We start from the raw sequence: 25,373 nt of genomic DNA, 5'->3' as shown, positions 1-25,373 counted from the left end.
TTCAAAAAAATGACTGATATAATTAGAAAGGTAATTGGAAAAGACTTTCAAATTAATCCACATGTCATCTGCATTGAAATATCTCTGAATCCTTTCCCTTGGCTTGTTAACAAAGTACTTTACTCTTGAACATTGGAAGCATGCTAACAAGTTCAGCTGTTTGTTGGGTTCTTGTCCCCCAATGCCACATTAATCATTTTTATAAAACAACCAGTGGGAAGCATGTGAACTTTTTCTTTTGGCCTTTGATTACTTGAATTTCTTTTTTCCCCACAATTAATCACTGTTTGTAACTTCTTATTTCACCTGCCAAGTTGCTTTTCCCCTATCTATGTAAATATTTCTGAGTTTGAAGTTGAAATTTAGACACTGAAAACTTCCAGGTTTTCCTTCTGAAAGAGCTGAAGTTTCTATTGGTAGAAGCTTCTATTGATAAAGTTTTACCTTCAATTTTGAGTGCCTCTTCAGTTTTCTTGGAATGATTACATTTTTAGTTTGTTTTTTAAATTTTCACCTTGTTTTTTCCTCCCAACTGAAGGATTTTTTTTTAATTTCTCATGATTTTTAACCTTATTATGTGTGTGTGTATATGTGTGGTATATATGTGTGTGTGTGTATTTATATATTTACCAGTTTTACACATGCACATACTTTAAAGCAGGATATCTTCATCTCAGCACTATTAACATTTTAGGCTGGATAATTCTTAGTTGTGGGGGCTGTCCTGTGCATTGCAGGATGTTTAGTAACTTCTCTGGCCTCTACCCACTAGACATCAGTGGCACTGCCCTTCTCCACCCTTCCCCATTATGACAGCCAAAAATGTCTCCAGACATTGTCAGATCTCCCCTTGGGGTAGGTGGGGAGGCACAAAATTCTCCCTAGTTGAGAACCACTGATTTAAAGAGTCAAATAATTTCACAAGGTTTTCATATGAGAGGGGGAAAAAAAAGGCAATCCCCTCTGCCCCTTATCTCTTTCTTCTCTCCTATTTCTCAGGTTGTCTTTTTGCTCTACTTTTCTGGGAGATTTCTTTTTTTTTAATATTTGTTTTTTTAATTTTATTATGTTAGTCACCATACATACATCATTGACAAGGCAAGAAACAACAAATGTTGGAGAGGTTGTGGAGAAAGGGGAACCCTCTTACACTGTTGGGGGGAATGCAAGCTGATACAGCTCCTTTGGAAAACAGTGTGGAGGTACCTCAAAAAGTTAAAAATAGAGCTACCCTATGACCTAGGAATTACACTACTGGACATTTACCCCAAAGATACAGATGTAATGAAAAGAAGGGCCACATGCAACCCCCAATGTTCATAGCAGCAATGTCCACAATAGCCAAATTGTGGAAGGAGCTGAGATGCCCTTCAACAGATGAGTGGATAAAGAAGATGTGGTCCATGTATGCAATGGAATATTACTCAGCCATCAGAAAGGATGAATACCCAACTTGTGTATCAACATGGATGGAACTGGAGGAGATTATGCCAAGTGAAATAAGTCAAGCAGAGAAAGTCAATTATCATATGGTTTCACTTATTTGTGGAACATAAGGAATAGCATGGAGGACATTAGGAGAAGAAAGGGAAAAATGAAGGTGGGGGAATCAGAGGGGGAGATGAAACATGAGAGACTATGGACTCTGGGAAACAAACTGAGGGTTTTTCTGGGAGATTTCTTTATTTCACAATGCTTCTCTCATGATTTAATTTTAAAGAGCTTGTTTTTATTCTCCAAATATTTTTTATACTATCCTGTCTTGTTTTATGGTTGAAAAATCTTCTCTTAGCTTTCTGAGGATATATATTAGTATTTTTACAATCTTCTTTGTCCAACATAGTCTTTTTCCTGTAGTTTTTTTTCTATATTGATCTCTATTTCCAGCATGTCTGGAGAATGGATTATCTCTTCCTATTTAAGAATTAAAGACAAAAAGGCTAATTGGAAGCCCCAAAGACATTGGTAAAGCTGATCAACTATAAGTTTTACTGAAGAGTAATCTGGCTGAGTTCTTTACTTAGCAGACCTCTGATATCCATATCTTTAGGTCTTCCTTCTTTGGTCAGATTCCCCTGAGAAGATTATTTCAATTTCCTGCCTGAGGATGAAGGTCTGGCTATAGTTTTCATGAAGCCACAAGGAAAAGAAACCCCCTGAGGGGTCTCATGTCTATTTCACATATCTTCATTGGATCACCCTGTTTTCAGGAGGGTACCATGGGCCCTCAACTCTGCCTGGAGTTCCCTGGTGCAGATCCCTCAGCTTTACTTCTGTCTGTTTTGGAGTGGAAAAGAGGATATTCATTCATCCAGTTGCAGAGAATGGAGAGGAGACTGGAGAATTCCTAAAATGATTTTCAACCAGTCCTCCTTATTTAGCCCCTCCCCTTCACCTCCTCTTTTGGAGGTACCTGGTCCTGCCAATTCTTGAGCTTTCTGGGAATGGATTCTTGGCTTTCCCTGCTACTGGCTTAGGATACAGCTTTTTCAGATCTGCTAAGTCATTTAACAAATATACATCTGCTTTCTAGCCTCTGGAAGTTTGTGGCTATTGTTTTCTTTCTCATGCTCCCCATTTTTTTTTTTTTTTGGCCTTTTAAAAAAATCTACTTACTATCATTTTAATGACATTGAGAGGGAGCAGAAGTCAATGCATATGTTCAGTCTGCCATTTTTTTTTCCTGGGAGGTTAGTCTATATCTCCTAAACAAAATATGACCAGTGAGGTTTTTTTTCACTCAGCTCAGCACACTGTAGAATACCCGAATACCCAAAGGACATCAACAGTTATTCCCTGTGTCACAGGTAATGCTTGTACAAATTAAGTTGATTTTAGACAACTTCATTTTTCCATTCCTGTGAAGTTTATAAATCCCATGGCATTTTGAATGAACTAAGGAATATTGCCCTAATTTTTAAATTAAATTTTAGTCTTCTTTATGATAAATGATATTGTTAAATGCACATGGAAGAATTCTTGGCATATAGTAAGTAGTCAACAATTGTTTTTATTACTGCTGTTATTCCTCATTTCACTACAAATGTCTCCAGCCAATTTTTAAGTGTTTTCTTCCTGTTGTTTCAGGGGTCTTATATTTAAATTTTTGTTTTTCTGGGTTTTTTGTTCATTTATTTGTTGTCATCTACTGTCTCATTTAGATAAAAATTTCTCCTTTGATCTAGCAACTCCAGTTCTAGCAATCTTCCCTAAGGAAATAATCAGAATTGCACATATAATTTTTCTTGGTGTTGCTTATTACAACAACAGCAAACCTAAATGCCAACAATAAGGGACTGATGAAAGAAATCATGGTACATCTGTGTGATGGAATATTATGCAGCCATTAAAAATGATTTTGCCCCCCCCAAAACTTAATAATGTGAAAATTCAAGAGATACATTCAGTTTAAAAGATAACAGAAAAGTATAAAATTATATTTTAAAAGAATATATGTAGATGTAAACATATAAAAATACCAAAAGAATAAAAAAGTAAAAGACTAGAAGACACCAAATGTTAACAAGGATTATCTGGAAGCAAAAGAATTGCTAAAGATTTTTTTCCTTTTGTGTACTTTTTGGAAAACTCTCAATGTTCTAAAATAAAAGTGCATTACCTTTGACATTTAAAACACACTCACAAGCATTAGGGATGCCTCAGTGGTTCCATTGGTTAAGCGTCTGCCTTCCGCTGGGTCATGATCTCAGAGTCCTGGGATCAAGTCCCGCATCAGGCTCCCCTGCTCAGCACGAGTCTGCTTCTCCTTCTGATCTCCCCGCTTGTGCGCATGCACGCTCGCAAGCTTGCTCGCTCTGTGAAAGAAATAATCTATAAAAAATAAAACCCACAAACCTCATACATATATGTATAAATATAATTTTAAAATAAATGAATCTTGGGGGTGCCTGGGTGGCTCAGTCCTTAAGCGTCTGCCTTCGGCTCAGGTCATGATCGCACTGGGATCGAGCCCCGCACCGGGCTCCCTGCTCAGCGTGAAGCCTGCTTCTCCCTCTCCCACTCCCCCTGCTTGTGTTCCCTCTCTCACTGTCTCTCTCTCGCTGTCTCTTTCTCTCTCTCTCAAATAAATGAGTAAATAAATCTTTAAAAAAATAAATAAATGAATGAATTTTGCTTTGAGATATCCACTGGGCCTCCAGGAGAGATGGGATCCCCTGGGGAGCCAGGACCTCCTGGACGCAAGGTAAGTTGAAAAGTCATAAATCACACCAGATCCTTTTCTAAATAAAAAGTGCATGGAGTCTTCATTGTCCAAATGTGCATGCTTTCTGTCTTTGCACTTGGTAACTATTTTCACTGTTTTTCTGCATTTATGTGCTTAGAGATATGAGGGAGAAATGATTAAATATTAGTCACCATTTCTCATGAGATAAGGGTAATTTGAGAGAGGAAATGAAAAGTATTGGACTAAAATGTGATTTCTCAATTATTGGTGAATTTTATTTGCCCAGTCCTTGTCCTCTTCCTATATTCAGTAAGTGGTTAGTGAATGAAGGGAAGTGAGAGGAAATTAATAAACAGGGAATAAATGATCAAAGTTGTATTCACATGGAACTTATTTTCTCCAGGAGTTTGGGTGGGACTTCACTGCATTTTTCCTTGGATGTCTCTCTTTGAGAACAGCCAGACTCTTCCTGTTCCAGAGATGGAATTGAACCTGTGAAATTAAAACCAATTCCACTTTGTTCTTTCTATGCCCAATCCAGACAGATATACACACACACACACACACACACACACATATATATATATGAATGAATATATATATATTCATTCATTCACTTTTGGAAGACTATTGGGATTACCTTTCCAGATACAGTTTGAGTCTGGTCCCTTTGTCATCCAACCAATGATGGAAACAGGAAGATTCAGTTCAGCTGCTGTTCAGTGGCCAAGGCAAAGTATGGGGTTGAGGAACTCTGTCCCTTAAGGATGGGCAGTTATAATAGATGGTTCAGCCTTATCTATATCTAAGCCATAAACCTGCTTCAAAGCTCTTCTTGCCAGTGTTAAGTATTCAGCTCCATCCTTAGATTTTGAATGACCCTTGTTGTCCACAGATGGGGCTGGAGGAAGGTGGCCTTTAGAGGTTTGTGTTCATCAAGCTTGCTAGATGAATGTTACTCTTAATTCAGCAATGAGGATCGTTCTACATGTATTCTTTTTTCCCTCTAACTTAATAAGAATAAAAACTTTAGAAAGCTTCACTTTCTGAGGTTAATGCACATTCTGGCTACTGATGAGTGTGTGCAGAGCAATGAGACTACATTTCTTTTGTTTCCTAGGGTGTGAAAGGGGCCAGAGGATTGGCTTCATTTTCTGTATGTATCTCCTGACTCCAAAAGAATGCTCTGTACTCCGTTATATTTATTTTTAGACTTGAAGACCTGGCAGTCGGTTGGTTAATTCTTTGTTTTATTTTTGAATTGCAGATGTGTGAGCTCATTCAGTATGTACGGGACCATAGCCGTAAGTATCCTGCTTAAATTGATCACCCAAGTTGTCAAAGCATTCGTAGAAGAAGAGCAGTGAAGTCTGAACTCAGAATTGAGCCAATTTACCAGCCAATCTCTTAACATTAGAGATGTCACTGCATATATTTTGAGTCAACATAGATTGGTGACTATTAACTCCTTCTCTGACTGCCTTCATGTCTATTAGAACCTGTTCCAAGCACTAATTAATACTATATCTAGTGCTTTTAACCTAGGGAAAATTGAGGTATGAGGTCAGAACTCTTCTGATGGTGAAATCAATCAATGGAGAGTCACATTGAACTTTTAAAAATGATTAACACCTGACAGTAACACAGGATTGAATTCACCAGGTGTGAAAGCTAGCTGTGGATAATAAGGTGTCCTGATGGGTGGGAGCACTTACTTTGGTTTATTGTTTATTCTTTTCTGGAAAGGTATGCTTGATTACTTTTCGTTGGAATGATTGATTTACTTATAAAATTACTCATTTTGCTTATATGTTTTTTCTCCAAATTTTTAAAGCAAAAAGGCATTTTGATTTGGCAAATGCTCTTTTGAATTTGTTTTAAGACTCCTATAGCAGTGTCTTCTATCAAAATATATGTTAGCATCATTAAAGGAATTCCACATATGAGGGAAGAATTGACTTTAGTGTTTATTTACAAATATGTGATGACTTCCCAAATAAACACCATGAATGAAAAATTCCTTTGAGGTCTTTTAGAGCCCATTTCTATAGAGGGCCTTGGTCTCAAAGACAAACTTTTTAAAGCTTTGAATGCAGTGTTGACTCAACTCTACCTTTTTGTACCAAAATGGAACCACCCATGATGAAAAATCAAAACATATATGATAAGTCATGAAGGCTGGTTGCTTTGGGCTGACTTAATACAGTTCACTTTTTAACATTAGAGCCATGTGAACTATAATGACTCAAAGGTAGATCCAAGTGTGATGAGGCCCAATCTTTTATAATTTGAGAGGCTCAATACAAAATTATAAATCCAAAAGTAGGTACAAAATTATTTCAAAAGAAAGTGTTGTTTAGAACAAGAAAAGAAATCACAACCAACAACTTTTGCATATTGTAAAAGCACATGATCACGTGAACACATGGCTAGTCCCTTCTCAGGGTCTTGCACTGGGCAAATGAGAAGGTGAGATGTCTAAAGCAATAGAACTTTCTGCAGTGATGGAGGTGTTCTACCACACTGTTCAATATGGTAGCCGCTAGCCACTAGCCTGTGACTTTGGGTACTTGAAAGGTGGTTAGTGCTACTGAGAAGCTGAAATTAATACATTTAATTTTAATTAAAATTTAAATAGTCACATGTGGCTAGTGACTTCCATATTGGACAGTGCAGACCTAAAGCATATTTATGCTTCATCTGCTTCAGAGTAAACCCATCTCTAATGTTTACACACATACACAAATACCTATCTGTACAGACTTATATATGTGCATATATATAAAATCCATATCTATAGATCTCTACATGGAGAAAAATTAGAATAAAGAGAGGTTAGAACCTTTTAACCTTTCCAAATTCAGTGCACCTCTCTGCACTGTAACGTTCTTTCCCAGGCAAAGGTTCTTTCCCTCTGACAGTTGGCTGCAGGCTACTGATTTACGGCTATATATTGTCCCACTTCTCCCATCCTGTCTTGTTTTTGCCAAGATGCTGGGATCCGTCTGCATTTTCTCCAGACCCTTTCTGTTGCCTCAATGTTTGAGTCATCTACGAAAAGCACACAGGGCAGAGCTTCTACTGCCATGATTTCCCTACACAGTACAGAACTTTGTTCTACCAAATAATAACCCAATCTCCTTTGTTCTTCTCCCCCAGCTGGCGGACATGGTGAGTAATCTTTATTTACAGCAAGTTATAATCAAGCTCCAAAATGTCCTACATCTGGAAAGAGGAGTCAAAACAATGTGTTGCCTGCCAAATAATATAAATTTTATCTGAGCTGTCTTTGCTGCCTCATACTGGTAGCACAGACCTGCCTCCAATAAATCACTCTGCTTTAGCTGAGTCTCACAGCTGTTTCTCAACCAAGTAGTTTGATTTTTTTATTAATATTTTAATGACTAACATTATACTATTTATGTTACCATTAGGTCTTTTGTAATAATATGTCTCCTTCCCTTCATTTTCTCTATTGTCTCTGTAGTCTAGTGGTTAAGAATTTAGATGTAACAGCAGTTACCCTCTTACACCTTTATACCCTATACCTTTTGTCTAAACCCATCAATCCATGCCCTCTGGTTGCATCTTCACTCACTCAACAAATATTTATTGAAAGCATATTATGTACTAGGCACTGGGGAACAGGGCTGAATAAGATGGACATAATTCTTTTCTTCAGAAGCTTCCATTCCAGCAGAGGATCCAGATGATAAACACGTCAAAGAAATACAGAATCCTATAGTTGCTGTGAAAGAGATAAAGAATAGGATGCTCTGTCACAGAATAATGTTAGGGGAGGGGAGAGTTGCTTTAGGATGGAGGGCTCCTCTTTGAGGCAGTGACATTAGAGTTTGGACTGAAGAATAAAAAGAAGCCAGCTTTACAAGAGCCAGGAGAAAGAGGAGCAAGTGCAATGGCCATGATACAAGACAGACATAGGCATTTCCTGGGAACTGGTGCAAGTCCAGTGAGGGAAGGGGAGATTGGCTTGTGAAAAAATGAAGCAAGCAGAAGCCAGGTCAAGCTGAACTTTTTAGATTCAAATAGGGAGGGTGGATTGTATTCAAATTGGAATGAGAGGGTATTGAAGAGTTTATCCAAAGTATTGAAGGAAGAACATGAGCTGATGAAGGATTTTTTTTTTTAAAGATTTTATTTATTTATTTGACAGAGAGAGACACAGTGAGAGAGGCAACACAAGCAGGGGGAGTGGGAGAGGGAGAAGCAGGCTTCCCGCCGAGCAGGGAGCCTGATGCGGGGCTCGATCCCAGGACCCTGGGATCATGACCTGAGCCAAAGGCAGACGCTTAATGACTGAGCCACCCAGGCGCCCCTGATGAAGGATTTTTGAACACTTATTTGGGCTACTATGGAAGAGTAGACTGTAGGGGAGGATAAGTTTAAAGGCCAGACGACTAGTTAGGAGGGTGTGGTGGTATTCCAGACAAATGTGGTGGTGGCCTCGAGGGCTGCCACTGCTGAGCCTTAGGTACATGTCAGTGGCTTCTCTTTCCCTGTCCTTGTCATCACCTGCTCTGTGCCAAGCAGTAGCCATCAGCATACGGTATATGGCCACAGAGCCATACGAGGTCTCTGTGTGGTCATCTGTGCCTTGAGGAGGGCCTCCTACGTACCACCACAAGCCAGCGCAGCGTTCTTCAGAATCTTCTGGTTTCCTGGCAGCTTGCTGGATTTCAGAACATGTATTTTGCAAGTTGAATTACCTTTTAGGTATTTTTTCCTGAAAACGTGGATTTTTTCATAGTTCAGCCAGTGCTGTGAGTCTTTTTTCCCTTTATCTCTAAATTGCACCTGAAGCGGCATTATTGTTGTGTTGTTCCCATATGCAAATCACAGCCCAAACAAAAAGCTGGCAGAACCACTTTCATGTTTAGTCATACTTCCACCCTTTATTGTAAAGTTGACATGACCTCAATTTTTTTTTTAACATCTGCTCAGCCTTCTAAGTTAGACTCAGAGGCTAATAATAACTTATGTCCTGTCTCCACTGAGAAGCACAGTTTGGTTTGAGGTTAAATGTTTATTCTTACTGGTCCATTAGCCTATTGGGTCACAGAGTCCAGGACCAGAAGGAGATAATCATCTAGCACCAAGACGGGACGGAAGCACAGCTGGTCACAGCAGAGGACTCACTCCTTGACCAGCCCAGGCCAGCCCCAACAAATCTGAGTTTCTGAGTTCTCATAAAGAGCTGATAGGCCTCAAGCTGCTTTTATTATCTCTGATTCTGACTTGCTGGCATCTGAATGAGAGGAGGCACCCCTCCAAGAGAAGTGCATCATTGAGATTTTCTTTTACCAACCTACATTTCAATACCAGGAATCTCCCCCATTTTAAAAGTTTTGTTCTTCCTGTACCTGCTGCAAAAGAACTGTCCTTTGTTTGCTGCTTCATTCAGTCAACATTTACTAGAACCCTGATAAATGGCAGGAAGTAATAATCTGGCAGATCAGGAGAGACACAGTCCCTGTCTTCACACTTCATGGAGAGGAAAACATTAATCAGATAATCAGACAAATAAGGTGCCAACTGTGATAAATGCAGGGTACCGGGATTAAAATGAATGAATTGGGTTCCAGAAATAAATCTGAAATTAACATTTAACGTTCAAGTTTAACAATTCAGTTTCTCTATGTAATAGGTATATTTATTGGTTAAATTTGCCTTTTTAACTGTTAAATAAAAATATATCCCTGAAAGCTTTCCTCATTCTTTTAAGTGATATAGTTCTCACAATGAAAAAGTCTGTAATAATAATTGTAATAGTAATGGCTGATATTAACTGAGCACCTGTCATGTGCCAGGCCCTGTTGTCCTAAGTGCTTTGCCTGTGTTGGTTCACTGAATCCTCAATACAGGGCTTTGCAGTGGCTGATCTTAGGACTGGCATTTTACAGATGAGCAAAATGAGGCCCAGAGAAGATAAGTCGCTGGGACAAGGTCACATGGCTAGTGCAGAATCAGGTCAGGTCTCTAACACGTCTCTGCAGCACCTATTCTCCACATCTGATGCGTTGTTCTATATACTGCACATCCATTCTCTTCTTAATGTCTCTGAAGTCATTAACAGAGCTTTTGGACCCATTCCTTCCTTAACTCCTGTTACATTTCCTTATTAAGTAAAAACATGTATGTTTTAGTTTAGCTAACGGTATAAAGTTCCAGCAATAAACATAATACCAGTGACCCAATTTCTGTAAGTAAAAAGGCATATCCATGAGCTTTTGATTACTTAGAAGGAATTCGGTCATTAACTTACAAATTTCATAAAAACTCAAATTGAATGATACTTTCTCTTGGGCTTTATGTAAAAAAGCAAATTCAATTTTTAAAATAGCATTTTCATGCAAGATTTAAACGTTTAATGTTTCAACTGCTCATTTTAGCATTTAATGCTTATTTAAATATTTGCATATTTAACATTTAAAATTACTTTGCCCTCTATCCTTTTATTTTTTTTTTTTAAGATTTATTTATTTGAGAGAGAGAATGAGATAGCATGAGAGTGGGGAGGGTCAGAGGGAGAGGCGGACTCCCCGCTGAGCAGGGAGCCCGATGCGGGACTCGATCCGGGGACTCCAGGATCATGACCTGAGCCGAAGGCAGTCGCTTAACCAACTGAGCCACCCAGGCGCCCTCTATGTATCTTTAAAAAAAAAAAAAATTTTTTTTTTAAGTAAGCATGCTACATAAGGTTTTCCTTTAGGAAAACCAGAATGCCCCGTGCATCCCACCGAATTGGTGTTTGCCTTGGACCAGTCTCGAGATGTCACCAAGCAGGAATTTGAGCGCATGAAGGAGCTGCTGTCTTCCCTGGTGAGGGGCGTCAGGGTCCGGGAGAACAGCTGCCCGGTGGGCGCACGCATCGCTATCCTCACCTATACCTCTCACGCCCGGCACCTCATCCGCTTCTCAGACGCCTACAAGAAGAACCAGCTCCTCAGGGAGATTGAAGCTATTCCTTACGAGAGGTCCTCGGAAAGCAGGGAGATCGGCAAAGTGATGAGGTTTATCGCCAGAAATGTCTTCAAGCGAACGCTTCCAGGGGCTCACGCAAGAAGAATCGCCACCTTCTTCAGCAGCGGTCAGTCGGCCGATGCCCAGACCATTACCACTGCAACTATGGAATTCAGTGCCCTTGACATCATTCCGGTCGTGATCGCATTCAGCAACGTGCCCTCCATCAAGCGTGCATTTGCGGTAAGATGGTTAAGCCTTTCACATGACTTGGGGGGGGGGGGTGGCTATATTCCAAAGCCTCTGTAAGAAAGTATTGAACTACACTATTTATTTCTGTGTACCAGGAAGATGCGAAACCCTTTGTATGCATTACCCTGTTTAATTCTCACAGGTAGTATGTAAGGGATAGGTATAATTATTTCGCCCACTTTATCAATGAGAAAACAGCCTGCAGAGGTTCAACAGTATGCCTGGGTTCACATGGCTAAAAAGTGGCAATGTCAGGACTTGAACCCAGGTTTGCTATTCTAGTGCTTCTCCAAGAAACTCTCTGAGTTGCCTCTGGGTATAGAGCTACTAAATCAGGAAGGCCAGTAAACATTCATTGATGTCACTTACGTGGCCAGTTGCAATAGTTGCTATACAATGAAAACCAATTGGCTGATTTTATAACTTCACCAATCATATAACTATCCACATTTTATAAAGGAAAAGACATCTTAGTTATTATAGCTTCTTTGGTTGGGAGGCTATATAAGTAAACCACCTGGGATCAAGAGGACCTTTTTTGAGGTAAACTGACATATAATATTAGCTTCAGGTGTGCAACATGATTCATTATTTGTAAATATTGTGAAAAGATCACCACAACAAGCCTCATTAACATTATCACCGTTCACAGTTATAAAAATTTTTTATTGTGAGGGGAACTTTCTTTTTTAATAAGTTTTTTACTTTAATTCCAATAAAGTAAATACAGTGTTATATAAGTTTCAGGTGTATAAGATAGTGATTCAACAATTCTGTACATTACTCAGTGATCATCATGATAGGTGTATTCTTTTAAAAAAAAATTATTTTGAGAGAGGGAGCTAGAGTGCAGGGAGGGGCAGAAGGAGGGGGAGAGAGAGAATCTGGATCAGACTCCATGCTGAGCATGGAGCTTGAGGTGGGGCTTGATCTCCCAACCCTGCGATTGTGACCTGAGCAGAAACCAAGAGCCAGATGCCGACTGAGGCACCCTGTGATTGGCGTATTCTTAATTCCCCTTCACTTATTTCTCCCACCCACCCCCCTACCATCCCCCCCTCTGGTAACCACCAGTTTGTTCTCTATAGTTAGGAGTCTTATTTTTTGGTTTGTTTTGTTTCTTAAATTATAAATATGAGTAAAATCATATGGTATTTGTCTTTCTCTGACCGACTTACTTCAATTAGCATTATACTCTCTAGCTCCATCCATGTTGTTGCAAATGGCAAGATTTCATTCTTTTTATGGCTAAATAATATTCTGTTGTATATAATACCATGTCTTCTTTATCCATTCATCTATCAGTGGATACTTGGCCTGCTTCCATAATTTGGCTATTATAATAATGCTGCAGTAAACAGAGGGGTACATATATCCCTTTGAATTCGTGTTTTCATATTCTTTGGGTAAATACCCAGTAGTGTGATTACTGGATTGTAGAGTAGTTCCTTTTTTTTTTTAAAGTAAGCTCCATGTCCAGCATGGAGCCCAATGAGGGGCTTGAACTCACAACCCTGAGCTGAGATCAAGAGTCAGATGTTTAACTGACAGAACCACCCAGATGCCCCAAGGTAGTTCTATTTTTAACTTTTGAGGAACCTCCATACTGTTTTCCACAGTGGCTGCCCCAGTTCACATTCCCACCAACAGAGCATGAGAGTTCCTTTTTCTACACATCCTTGCTAATACTTGTTGTTTCTTGAGGTTTTGGTTTTAGCAATTCTGATGAGTGTGAGGTAATATCTCATTGTAGTTCTGATTTACATTTCCCTGATGATGAGTGATGATGAGCATCTTTTCATGTGTCTATTGGCTATCTGGATGTTTTCTTTGGAGAGATGTCTGTTCATGTCTTCTGCCATTTTAATTGGATTACTTGGGTTTTTTGGGTGTTGAGTTATATCAGTTTTTTATATATTTTGAATACATAGCCCTTGGGATATGTCAATTGCAAATATCTTCTCCCATTCAATAAGCTGAGTTTTGGTTTTGTTGATTGCTTCCTTCACTGTGCATTAATTTCTTTCTTTGATGTAGTCCCAATAGTTTGTTTTTGCTTTTGTTCCCCTTGCCTCAGGAGATGTATCTAGAAAAAAGTTGCTACACCAGTGTCAGAGAACTTATTGCCTGTGCTTTCTTCTAGGATTTTTATGGTTTCAGGTCTCATATTTAGGTCCTTGATCCATTTTGAGTTCATTTTTGTGTATGGTGTAAGAAAGTGGTCCAGTTTCACTCTTTTGCTTGTAGCTGTCCAGTTTTCCCAACACCATTTGTTGAAGAGTCTGTCTTTTTCCCAAAGATTAATTGACCATTAATCATGGGTTTGTTTCTGGGCTTTTCTATCCTGTTCCATTGATCTATGTGTCTATTTTTGTGCCAGTACCATACTGTTTTGATTATCATAGCTTTTCAGTATAATTTGAAATCTGGAATTGTGATACCTCCAGCTTTGTTTTTCTTTTTCAAGATTGTTTTGGCTATTTGGGGTCTTTTGTGGTTCCATACGAATTTTAAGATTATTTGTTCTGGTTGTGTGAAAAATGCTGTTGATGTTTTGATGGGGATTGCATTGAATCTGTAGATTGCTTTGGGTAGGACTGACATTTTAACAATATTTGTTCTTTCAATCCACGGGTATAGAATATCTTTCCATTTATGTCATATTCAGTTTCTTTCATTAATGTCTTACGGTTTTCAGAGTATAGGTCTTTCATCTCGTACATTAAGTTTATTCCTAGGTATGTTATTCTTTTTGGTGTCGTTATAAATGGGATTGCTTTCTTAATTTCTCTCTCTGTTGCTTCATTATTGGTGTATAGAAATACAATATATTTCTGTACATTGACTTTTGTATTTGTGAACTAACGGAATTTATTTATCAGTTCTAGTAGTCTTTTGGGGGAGTCTGTAGGGTTTTCTATATGTAGTATTATGTCATCTGCAAATAGTGACAGCTTTACTTCTTCCTTACCAATATGGATGCCTTTTATAACTTTTTCTTGTCTGATTGCTGTGGCTAGGACTTTGAGTACTATGTTGAATAAAAGTGATGAGTGGACATCCTTGCCTTGTTCCTAACCTTAGGGAAAGTTCTCAATTTTTCAGCATTATGATATTAGCTGTGGGTTTTTCATATATGACTATATTATGTTGAGATATATTCTCTCTAAACCTACTTTGTTGAGAGTTTTTATCATGAATGGGTATTGTACTTTGTCAAATGTTTTTTCCACATCTATTGAAATTATCACATGGTTCTTATCCTTTTTCTTATTGATGTCATGTATAACATTGATTGATTTGTGAATATTGAACCACCCTTGCTTTCCAGGAATAAATCCCACTTGATCACGGTGAATTATTTTTTTCATGTATTGTTGGATTCAGTTTGCTGATATTTTATTAAGGATTTTTGCATCTATGTTCACTGGAGATATTGGCCTGTATTTCTCTTTTTTTTTGTGGTGTCTTTATCTGGTTTTGTTATCAGGGTATTGCTGGCCTCATAGAATGAATTTGGAAGCTTTCCTTCCTCTATTTTTTGGAATAGTTTGAGAAGAATAGGTATTAACTCTTTAAATGTTTGGTGAAATTCACCTGTGAAGCCATCTGTCCTGGAGTTTGTTTGTTGAGAGTATTTTTTATTACTGGTTTAATTTCATTACTGGTAATAGGTCTGTTCAAATTTTCTATTTCTTCCTGCTTCAGTTTTGGGAGGTTATATGTTCCTATGAATTTATCCATTTCTTCTAGGCTGTCCAATTTGTTGCCATATAATTTTTCATAATATTCTCTTATAATTCTTTGTGCTGTCAGTTGTTATTTCTCCTCTTTCATTTCTGATTTTGTTTATTTGAGTCCTCTCTGTTTTGATGAATCTGGCTTATCAATTTTTTGTTGTTGTTGTCTTTTTCAAAGAACCAGGTCCTGGTGTCATTGATCCGTTCTATTGTGTTTTTTAGTTTCTATTTCATCTATTTATCCTCTAATCTTTATTATTGCCTTCCTTCTACTGGTTTTGGGTTTTGTTTTTCCTTTTCTATCTCCTTTTGGTGTAATATTAGGTTGTTCGAGATTTTTCTTGCTTCTTAAGGTAGGCCTGTATTGCTATAAAATTCCTTCCTAGAACTGCTTTTGCTGCATCCCAAAGATTTGGATTATTGTGTTTTCATTTTCATTTGTCTCCATGTATTTTTCCATTTCCTCTTTGATTTCTTGGTTGACCCATTCATTGTTTAGTAGCATGTTGTTTAACCTCCGTGTATCTATGCTCTTTCTAGATTTTTTTTTCTTGTGACTGATTTCTAGTGTCATAGCATTTTGATCAGGAAAAAATGCATGGTTTGACTTTGATCTTTTTGAATTTCTTGAGACTTGTTTTGTGGCCTAATATGTTATCTGTTCTGAATCTGTTCAGAAGAATGTGTATTCTGCTGTTTTAGGATGGAATATTCTGAATATATCTGTTAAATTCATCTGGTCCAATGTGTCATTCAAAGCCACCATTTCCTTGATTTTTCTGTTTGGATGATCTGTTCATTGATGTAAGTGGGGTGTTAAAGTCTCTTATTATTACTGCATTATTATTGATTACTTCCTTTGTGTTATTAACTGCTTTAAGTATTTAGGTGCTCCCATGTTGGATGCATAAATATTTGTAATTGTTATATCTGCTTGTTAATGTCCTTTGTCTTTTGTTACCATTTTTGTTTTAAAGTCTATTTTGTCTGATACAAGTATTGTTACCCCAGCTTTCTTTTCACATCCATTTGCATGATAAATGTTTCTCCATCCTTTCACTTTTCAATCTGCAGGTGTCTTTTGAGGCCCTTTCCACCTCCATAATTTTCTATGAAGGTGTCAAATAAGCACAACAGAATTGAAATAGAGTATTAATCTATAAAGTATGGAAAGCAGTGCCTGTTTCCCGGAGCTGTTGTGTAGATGAAATGATGGGACACCATGCCTCAGTGCCTAATGCATAGTAAATATTCAAGAATGATAGTTTTTGCTCTAATTGCTATTGCTATTATTTATCTGCTTGATGATGAACTAAAATCTATTTAACAAAAATGTTGTTGTAAAGGAGCTGATGCTGCTATTAGTGTCATTGAACATGCAAATGGACAGGTTGATAAACCAGGCCCAGAAAGGGAAATGCACATCAGTTAGAAAAGGCTGGGCCATGCCGTACAAATAAATGAAGCTGCTATGAAACACAGCAGCTCAAAAATTCTGTGAGTAGATATGGTTACACACAGACTCATAAATCCTTCTGTTTATTGACAGCCCCATTGTCCCTTGGCTTTATTTAGTCACAAAACAAGAGACAATATCCTAATGCAAATAATTGATAGTACTCGTGATATAAACTTAAAGTAAACACAGTTTCACCACCCACTCAAAGGTGTGTGCATAGCCTATAACTTGAGAAAACATATTTTGTTGGTTTGTTTTAAAATGTCTTGGGTGTTAACAGTCTCTCAGAGTTCCTAGTCAAATCAGCTAGAAGCTCTTTGCTCCTTTCTTGAAGGACTTTACCTCAAAAGAGCACCAATGAAGATTCAGATTCTTGACAGTGACCCACCAAAATCTGAGCAGCACTGGCTCCAAACACCTCTTGAGTAGAATTAGAGAGGCATACAGAAGTCAGAATTGGTGCCAAGGTTCGTTCATCCAGCAAATGCTTAGTGAGCACCTCGTGTATACCAGGAGCTATCCTAGGCTGTGGAGACACCAAAGTGGAAAACCAAAAGATGCACCCTCATGGAGCTGCCATTAGAGGATGCAATGAAGCAGCATTGTCTAGAAAGGTTCAAAATAGAGGCATGTATACAAGTTGGTAAGAACCCACCACTGATATCTGGCATTACAGAAGGGAAATTATGTTACTACTTCTCCTTTTGTCCTCTTTTTCTTTCTTCTATCCATTCTGTTCAGTTGTACTTCCCTACACTGGAACTGTGGTTTATTATTTCAGGAACAGAACTCAGAAATCTAGTGACAATGAATTTTTATTTGGAGGCCATATTTTAAAACCCTTATTTGTTTCATAATTATGATGGCGTTTCTAAATCTTGATTCGTCTGAGAGTTCAGCAGTCCAGTGTGAAATTCAGGCCCCATGCAGGCACATGCAGCAGCATTTGGAAACAGATGTTCTGACAACTGGCACTGATTTCCCTTAGCACATGGACTGTGACCTCCCTCTTGGGAATTTCTCATGATGGTATCAACTGAGTGATGAGCTATTCATCCCTTCGGAAACAGAAGGCCATTTTTGACTGGAAAAACCTCAATCTCAGCTTTGTTTTGCCACCAGGTTTTCCCCTTTAAGTGTGTTTGGCAACTACCTCTTACTTCTGGTGAAATTTTACTTGCTTCCCATAAAGAATTCTAATTTAGACTGGGTCTCCCTATTTCTAATAGACTTATAAGAGATATCTCTTTTTCAGCTAGCCTTTTTTTCCTTTTTACTCTGCTGTTTAACATTGCAAATGAGAGAAACATTAAGGATAATATTGACATTACAGATTATTCTTGTGATTGGAGACAGCTGAAATGGGAAGGGGGTTTAATGGGAAACCTTGGCATTCCACCTTGGAAAACCTTGGTATTCCACTGCGGAATGTCCCTATTTGTCACCACCACCCCGGTCCCAGCTCCACTGCCCTATCATCACAGCATTTTTTTTTTCTCTCATACCACAACAATGCTCACCTTCCCTCCTTTCTTTTTCTTTCTTCTCAGCCTTTCCCAGACACTAACCATTCTTTTTTCTATATGTTTTGCCTAGAAATCATGCCAAAAGCTTCAGTTACCACATATTTCCTCTGAGTCTCCCCCTCTAACCCATCCAGGTCATGAAGGCAAACACAGAAGAAAAGATGGGCAGAAACAAAGACAAGCCTTAGCGAAAGCCCCCACCACTTTTCCTCCTTCCCATTTCCCTCATTTCCTTCCCATTGCTCCTCAGTTAGAACATGGCCAGCCTACAGCTTCATTAGTGCTTACCACTAACATAGAGGGACTCACTGCCCTCAGGACCCCAGTTCCAAATTCCTGAGAGAATGGATCCAATTGGCTCAGATTCCCATTCCTGGTGCAATCTCCTCTGCAGAGGGATGGAGTCCCCCCCGCCCAAACACACAGTTTAACACGGCTGCCCAAGTCCTATCTTCATGGATAAAGTATGCAAAGGACACTTTCCTGAGAAAGAGTAGGGAAATGTTGTCTGTCCCATCTCTTAGGCATTAGATAAGACCGTACCTATAACTTCCCCTCAGCCATCAAGAGATCTGTGAATCTGTTAACTGACAAGCTAACTATTCTTCATTATTTAAGCCTCCCTATTTTATCCCTGCTCTCCAGCCTCAAACTCCCCAGAGAGGTTATTAACAATGGGACTGAGCTGGAAGGTGTTGGGAGTTGTTCAGAGGAGAGCCCCTGGATGTGGATCTGGGTCTGCAAAGCTAGCTTCCATGCCTGGTTCATAATGGGAACTCAGAGACAGTTGTAAAGTACATTCTGTGATTTCACTTGGTTCCCTGGGACTTGGGGTGTGTGTGTGTGGGGGGATGTCCTCTGACCCTCTTCCTTCAATGGCTTCCATGTCCACTGTCTTTTGATCAGTCCTCTCACCTTCCTTTGAGCTTCAGCTTCCTCATCTGTAAAATGGGCATGATGCACATAAGAACAAACTCACTTGTTGAGATAATGAATAGGAAAGTGCTTTGTGGTCTCTAATGACCCACACAGCACCCACCCTGTGCCAGTACGTGCATTTCAATTATTAACCCATTTAATGCCCACTCTATTCCTGTTAGGTTGTAGTGTGATTATCCCATTTTGTAGATGAGGAAACAGAGACAAAAAAACCTGACCTACAGCTAAAGGGAACACCAGGGCTTAAACCCAAACAGGGCTCCTAGCCACCCTGACACGCGCTAGGCTTCCCTATGACCTTCTTTGGAAGGAGCAGTGTTGTACTCAAAAGATCTCAGTGCTCTGAACAATCCTGGGGGATTCCTGCAGCCCCACCCACTAAGCTGTTCTTTTTCTTGCTTCTGCTTCTTACAGATTGATGACACTGGCACATTCCAACTCATAATGGTTCCATCCGGGACCGACTACGCGCCAGCATTAGAGAGACTCCAGCGGTGTACTTTCTGCTATGGTAAGATCCATGGAGAGAATATAATTTGATGAGGCCTGTTAAACACACTGAGTCACTGTTGGCAGGAATGGCTGGACCTTGGCAACAGGGGTACTAGTGGCCTTGGGAAGATTTCCCTGGGGCTCTGGCCTCACTTCCTCATTCTGCATGGTCCACAGATGGAGCCCCAGCCAGCAGGGCTCCTCCCAGGCATCCAAGCAGGAGATTGCATTCCAGGCCCTCCAAGCTTCTGCAGCTTCCAGGAAACAATAACGATTATTAGAAAAACTCATTGCCAAGGTTTTCCTGCTATAAAGTATATTTATGTGTCTTCTAAATCTCAAATGTTCACAACCCCCCAAGAAATGCTTTATAGTACAAGTGGGAATTAGTGGAAATCCATGCATTTTCTATTGCAAAAAGGCATCAGAAAGACTGACCATGCTGGTTTGTCCATTGCCGTGTTTTATACACCATCTATAGGCCTAGCTAGAGAGGCAGCTGTGGGTGAGTATGCTGGTAATTTGAGTGTTCCAATAATTATGAAGACAGTGGAAGCCACTGCAGTCATCAGCGGGTGTGATTTCTAACAGTTGCCAGGCATTTCTTATGAACCATGCACTGTTCTAATTGCTTTAGGTAACATTGGTGGTGGTGCTGGTGATAGTTAATGTTGAAGCTATTGTGCGTATTCTGTTCCAAGCATTCTTCTCATTGTCTCATCCCACCCTTACAATCACCTTGAGACATTTGAACTATTACTAGCTCCACTTGACAGATGACAAAAATGGGGCTTAGAGAGATGAGATAATTTGCCCAGACGGCACAGCCAGAGGAGACCCAAGAAGGCTGGCCTCACAACGCAGCCATTTATGAGTAACCAAGATCCCATTATTCTCTCTGGGACTTGGTATTTGGTCTTGAAAATGACTGATTCCTTTCCTTCTCCATGTGTATTAATGAGATGCTAATGCTTGCCATGTAAGTGACCTCATAGGGAGGTGGTAACTCTGAGAAGTGGGATTGCTTCAGACACCCCTCTATTCTTTCTGTCTCCCCCTCTGCTTCCCTCTACTCATTAGACTCTCTCCTCTCTTCCCCCCCCCACCTTCTCCCTTCCTTCTCTGCCTCCCTCCCTCCTTCTGTCCCCCTCAGTAGCACAGGGTTGGTTAGGCCCTGGTCCTCCTACTCAAGGCAGTGGCTGACTGTGCTGTGAGGGAGGCTTCCCACCCCAGCCTCAGCACGGCTTTCAGACACATCAGTTACTTATGTTACAGTCAGAAGTTGTACATGTGTGACTGGGGAGAGATTTTGGCCCCATTTCTTGGCTTAAATCCTTGTTTTGTCTCTGGGGCATATAAGGGAAGATATTTTGGCTGTCGTTTCCTGCAATTAAAAAACACCACAAAATTGAGCAAATGGGCAGCCTGCTGTCTCTGATTTTAGGAACTGCCTAGCACACAGGTGACTGTTCTGTCATTCGACCATTAAACGTGGTTATAAAATTGTACTGAATTTCTGTAAGGGAAATATAGCTTGTGCAAAGCCACATCTTTATGGAGTCCATGAGCAAGATTGAAGTGAATTTGCTACATCCCCAAAGATCTGCATTCTGGTTTTCAACCTTTCATCTGACTGCTTTTATTCCTGCCCCAGGCACACATCTAAGTACCAGCTGTCCACACGCTCGTCATTCCATTTCTCTTCTCTTTAGTTTTTAAAGAGGCGTTCTCAGCCTTAACCAGCAACTATTACTGAAAATGTCAAGATTGCAGAGGTTTGCCCAGGAAGGGTTTTCTGGGTGAATCTGACCCACCCACCTAACTGTGCAGAATTGAGGCCCGGTGGTGACTTAGGTAAGACCAGAGCTCAGGCATCCTGGCTCTTAGGCCAAGGGGCCTCCCCACTGCCACACCGCATGGCCTTGTCTCTCACAATAAACCCTGACTTCATATGTAGAAACTTCTAGAAACACTTGCGTATTGTTTGGCAGAATGATTTTACCCTCTTATCATCAGTTTCTTCTGTTAAATTAGATTAGGTGACCTCTAAGATCCTTCCAGTTCCAAATTTTTTTATTCCTCTGAATATTCATTGTGGTCAGATTCAGTGGAATTCACTCCTGTTTTATTACTACATATTCTTTTGATAAATGAGATATGCATATTTATTAAAATGACCCCATATTTTATGAAAGCTTACTAATATGCAATATTTATATTCATGTATTTAACAAACACATATTGAGCTTTCAACTAATGAGCACACTGGAGAGACAAACATGAGCTATAGCTTTGTCCTTAGTGTCCACACCCAGATGGACATTGAGTTACAAACCTTTATTTAAATTGAAGTAAAAGAATTCATTGCTTTTTTTCCCCACTCTTTTTAAGCATACTACATTTCATAGTAGAATAGTGTGAGCATAATGATAAGGACAATTGGTTTAACCTGTATCTTGTCTATCTAGAGAGATCATTAGCTTTTATGTCATGATAAGGTATACTCTTATACGAGATAAACTGTCTACTTCAATCTTTATAAACTTAAAATACAGCGAAGATTAAGCTTCTGTTGAAAGCAGCCTAATTTTTAAAAGTCAAATGCCTTAGTGAACAGAATTCAAGACACCAACTGGGTGTAAAATCTGTACGTTTTAAATATAGATGCAAACTATGGACTAGGAAATCTTTTGTTGTTGATATCAAAGTCATTTAGTAATTATTTTAATATCAAAGATTATGCAGTTTCCAAATGTTAGAATATTTGAGATGCTATCTTTTCTGTCCAGTCTGTTTTAGTAGCCCTATGTGACTTTTGGTCTGCAGATGTATGCAAGCCAGACGCTTTTTGCGATCAAGCCAAACCACCCCCTGCACAGTCTTACATGGATGCTGCTTTCCTTCTGGACAGCTCCCGGCATGTGGGAAGTGCTGAATTTGAAGACATAAGACACTTTTTGGGAGCACTGTTAGATCACTTTGAGATCAGCCCAGAGCCTGAGACCTCTGTCACTGGAGACCGGGTGGCCCTATTAAGCCATGCTCCCCCCAACTTCCTACCCAATACTCAGAAGAGTCCTGTTAGAACTGAGTTCAACCTTACCACCTACAATAGTAAACGCCTCATGAAGAGGCACCTGGAAGAATCAGTTCAACAACTAAATGGAGACACTTTCATTGGTCATGCCTTACAGTGGACCCTGGACAATATCTTTTTAAATACACCCAATATGAGAAGAAACAAAGTCATATTTGTAATATCCACTGGGGAAACCAGTCACTTGGACAGGGAAACCTTAAAGAAAGAATCCTTGAGAGCCAAATGTCAAGGTTATACCCTATTTGTGTTTTCCCTTGGCCCTGCTTGGAATGACAAGGAACTAGAAGATCTAGCCAGCTACCCTTTGGATCACCACTTGGTCCAGCTTGGCCGAATTCATAAACCTGACCACAGATACAGTGTGAAGTTTGTGAAATCCTTTGTAAACTCAATCAGGCGTAAGTCATAAAATCTGTTCTTTCTTACACATTAAGAGTATTATTTGGTATTCCCAAAAGAAGGGTTGATGAACTGACATGGATTCTTGGAAATGTCTGTCTTCAAGGGCACTGCAGGGTCAGAAAGGAAAATTTGTAATGGTGGAGAGAGGAAACCTCTGATTCCTAGCATTTAATTTTCTGGCTCAAATTTTTTATGCCTCTGGTTCCTATGGAGAAGCAATCATAACAAGCAGCTGCTCACACATCTGTCTGCATAGAGCAATATAGTCTGGGGGTGTAAAGTCACCACCTGGATCTTAGCTATAAAGTAGAAATCCTTGCCATGTAACATTAACACACTGCCCTCCAATGGAAAGCTTCATCAGTTAACACACCAAAAGAGAGAGCCAAAGAAAAATTCAACAATTCTCAGCTTTGCTTTTTTTACAAGTTCCAAAGGCAGAGTTTGAGGTATTAGGGGATATCATTTTACCTGTAAGAATGAAAGATACATCCTTGCAAAACTTTCTCAGCCTTGTTGATGACTTTTTATGATGCCAGCAATTAGTGTAACTGGTACTCATAAAAAAGAAACATGGACTGTATTTCTTGGAGTAATTTTGCCTTGAAAGTAGGCAATTCATTTTGTATGCAATGGAATGGGTAAAAAGAAGCCATGTCCTACTATGACTCTGGAGGTTGAAAAATCGTCAGATTTCTGAACATTCTCATGGTGAATGAGCCCTTAGAGTCCAGATAAAGAAAAGTGAATACACAGGCTGAAGGACACCCAGTGTAGCTTACAGGAGATTCTGATAGAGTGTCAAACTTGTCACTGACATTACACAGTGAGACCAGTTAAGGTTGCAAAGATGGACTAATTCCTATAGGTGAGGTCTAAGGAGCCTTGGGAAATTGTTGATGGTACTGATGTCATGTCCCCTAGTCCTGTGCTTCTCCAAATGTGAGTCTAGGACCTACATCATCAGCATTACCTGGAAGCTCGTGAAAATTGCAGAATTTCATGCCCTACTCCAGACATTCTGAACCAGAAACTGCATTTTTGTCAAATTGCCAGGTGATTCACATGCACGTTATGGTTTGAGAAACACTGGAGCAACAAGCTCCTAGAATGAAATTTATGTGGATGTGTTTTGGAATAGGAAATCAGAAAGAGGAGCTAGAAAAAAGAAGGGCAAAAAAAGGGGGCCAAGAATCATTCCGAAAAGAAGTAATTACAAGGCATTTGTAAGGGTAAAACAAAAGAACACTTTGAAAGACTGAGAAACTTGTAAAGAAACACTGCTTGTGAGGCAAAAAAAAATTGAAAGAACATTTAAGATGAAATTTCCTTCCTCAGTCCCCCAAAATTCTTCGTGGTGTTTCATGGTAATTAGTCAAATCGTATGAATATGATAAAAATGACACCCCATTACCACCCAAGGAAAGGAAAAGAGATGTTTTAAGAATTACTTGGTGTAGGTGAGAGAGATATAAAGTGCTTTCAGAAAACTGTAACTGTGACACAATTATACACTACTTTTCTAGAACTTAAGGATCTAGAAATCTCCCGTCTTTGAAATACAATTGTAAAAGTAGAAGTTGAAAAAGGCTTTAACATAATCGTATAGCAAGCCCACAGACTCATGCTCATTCAACATCAACGCATATGTATCAGGTACCTACTGTGAACCACTCACAGTGTGGGTGTGGGGCTATCTTTTTTAAAAAAACATTTATTTATTTTAGCACAAGCTATGGGGGAGGAGCCGGGGCGGGGGGGAAGAATCTCAAGCAAACCCTGCGCTGAGCCCAGGGTCCAACACAGGGCACAGTCTCAGGACCCTGAGATCATGACCTGAGCCAAAACTAAGTCAGATGCTTAACCAACAGAGCCACCCAGGCGCCCCAGGTTGTGGGGGTACCAAGGAGTGACCAAACAGACACCATCCCTGCCCTCCTGGGGATTCTAGTGCAGCTCCCTCTCTGATTCTTATTTAACACCATGCTGTGATCGAGGTGGCCATCGAGCACAGTCCACATCCGAAATAACACATTTTCTAAGAGAAACAAAACTGACAACCTGATGCTTAGAACTAGGACAGATAAGAAATAAAATGCACAACATCACGGTCTAGGGCCATTCAGTCTAGAATCACACAGTCCATTCTGCAACAGCAGCTTTAGAGACGGTGCTATATCACAACCCAGGACGAACTTGCTATTTAATGACCCTGATCACTAAGGAAGAGATTTAATTGTGTTTACCAAGTCTGTTCAATTTAATGCTTCAAGGAAATAAATGGTACATTTTTTGA

The 25,373-nt window shown here is 39.5% G+C and overlaps 1 protein-coding gene across 5 annotated transcripts in view; it reads left to right on the top strand.

Moving 5' to 3' along the window:
* COL6A6 (collagen type VI alpha 6 chain) overlaps nt 1-25,373 on the top strand; it is a 136,959-nt gene that overhangs the window by 96,001 nt on the left and 15,585 nt on the right. For 2 of the 5 annotated variants that reach the window (XM_064588002.1, XM_045903803.2), the window contains 6 exons: nt 4,142-4,204; nt 5,307-5,342; nt 5,454-5,490; nt 10,917-11,410; nt 19,498-19,594; nt 22,402-23,073. In XM_064588002.1, coding sequence (XP_064444072.1) covers nt 4,142-4,204; nt 5,307-5,342; nt 5,454-5,490; nt 10,917-11,410; nt 19,498-19,594; nt 22,402-23,073 — 1,399 coding nt within the window. Of the gene's footprint in view, nt 1-4,141; nt 4,205-5,306; nt 5,343-5,453; nt 5,491-7,345; nt 10,884-10,916; nt 11,411-19,497; nt 19,595-22,401; nt 23,074-25,373 lie in introns of those variants that run through there. The other 3 variants (XR_010410559.1, XM_064588005.1, XM_064588019.1) reach the window with 3 other exon arrangements.

This window comes from Mirounga angustirostris, unplaced genomic scaffold (assembly GCF_029215605.1).
Source record: "Mirounga angustirostris isolate CCGP_5_RB_7025 unplaced genomic scaffold, mMirAng1.0.hap1 SCAF_1, whole genome shotgun sequence".
NCBI lineage: Eukaryota > Metazoa > Chordata > Mammalia > Carnivora > Phocidae > Mirounga > Mirounga angustirostris.
The sequence above is the reverse complement of the archived record's forward strand: the minus strand, read 5'-3'. Positions and strand labels throughout refer to the sequence as shown.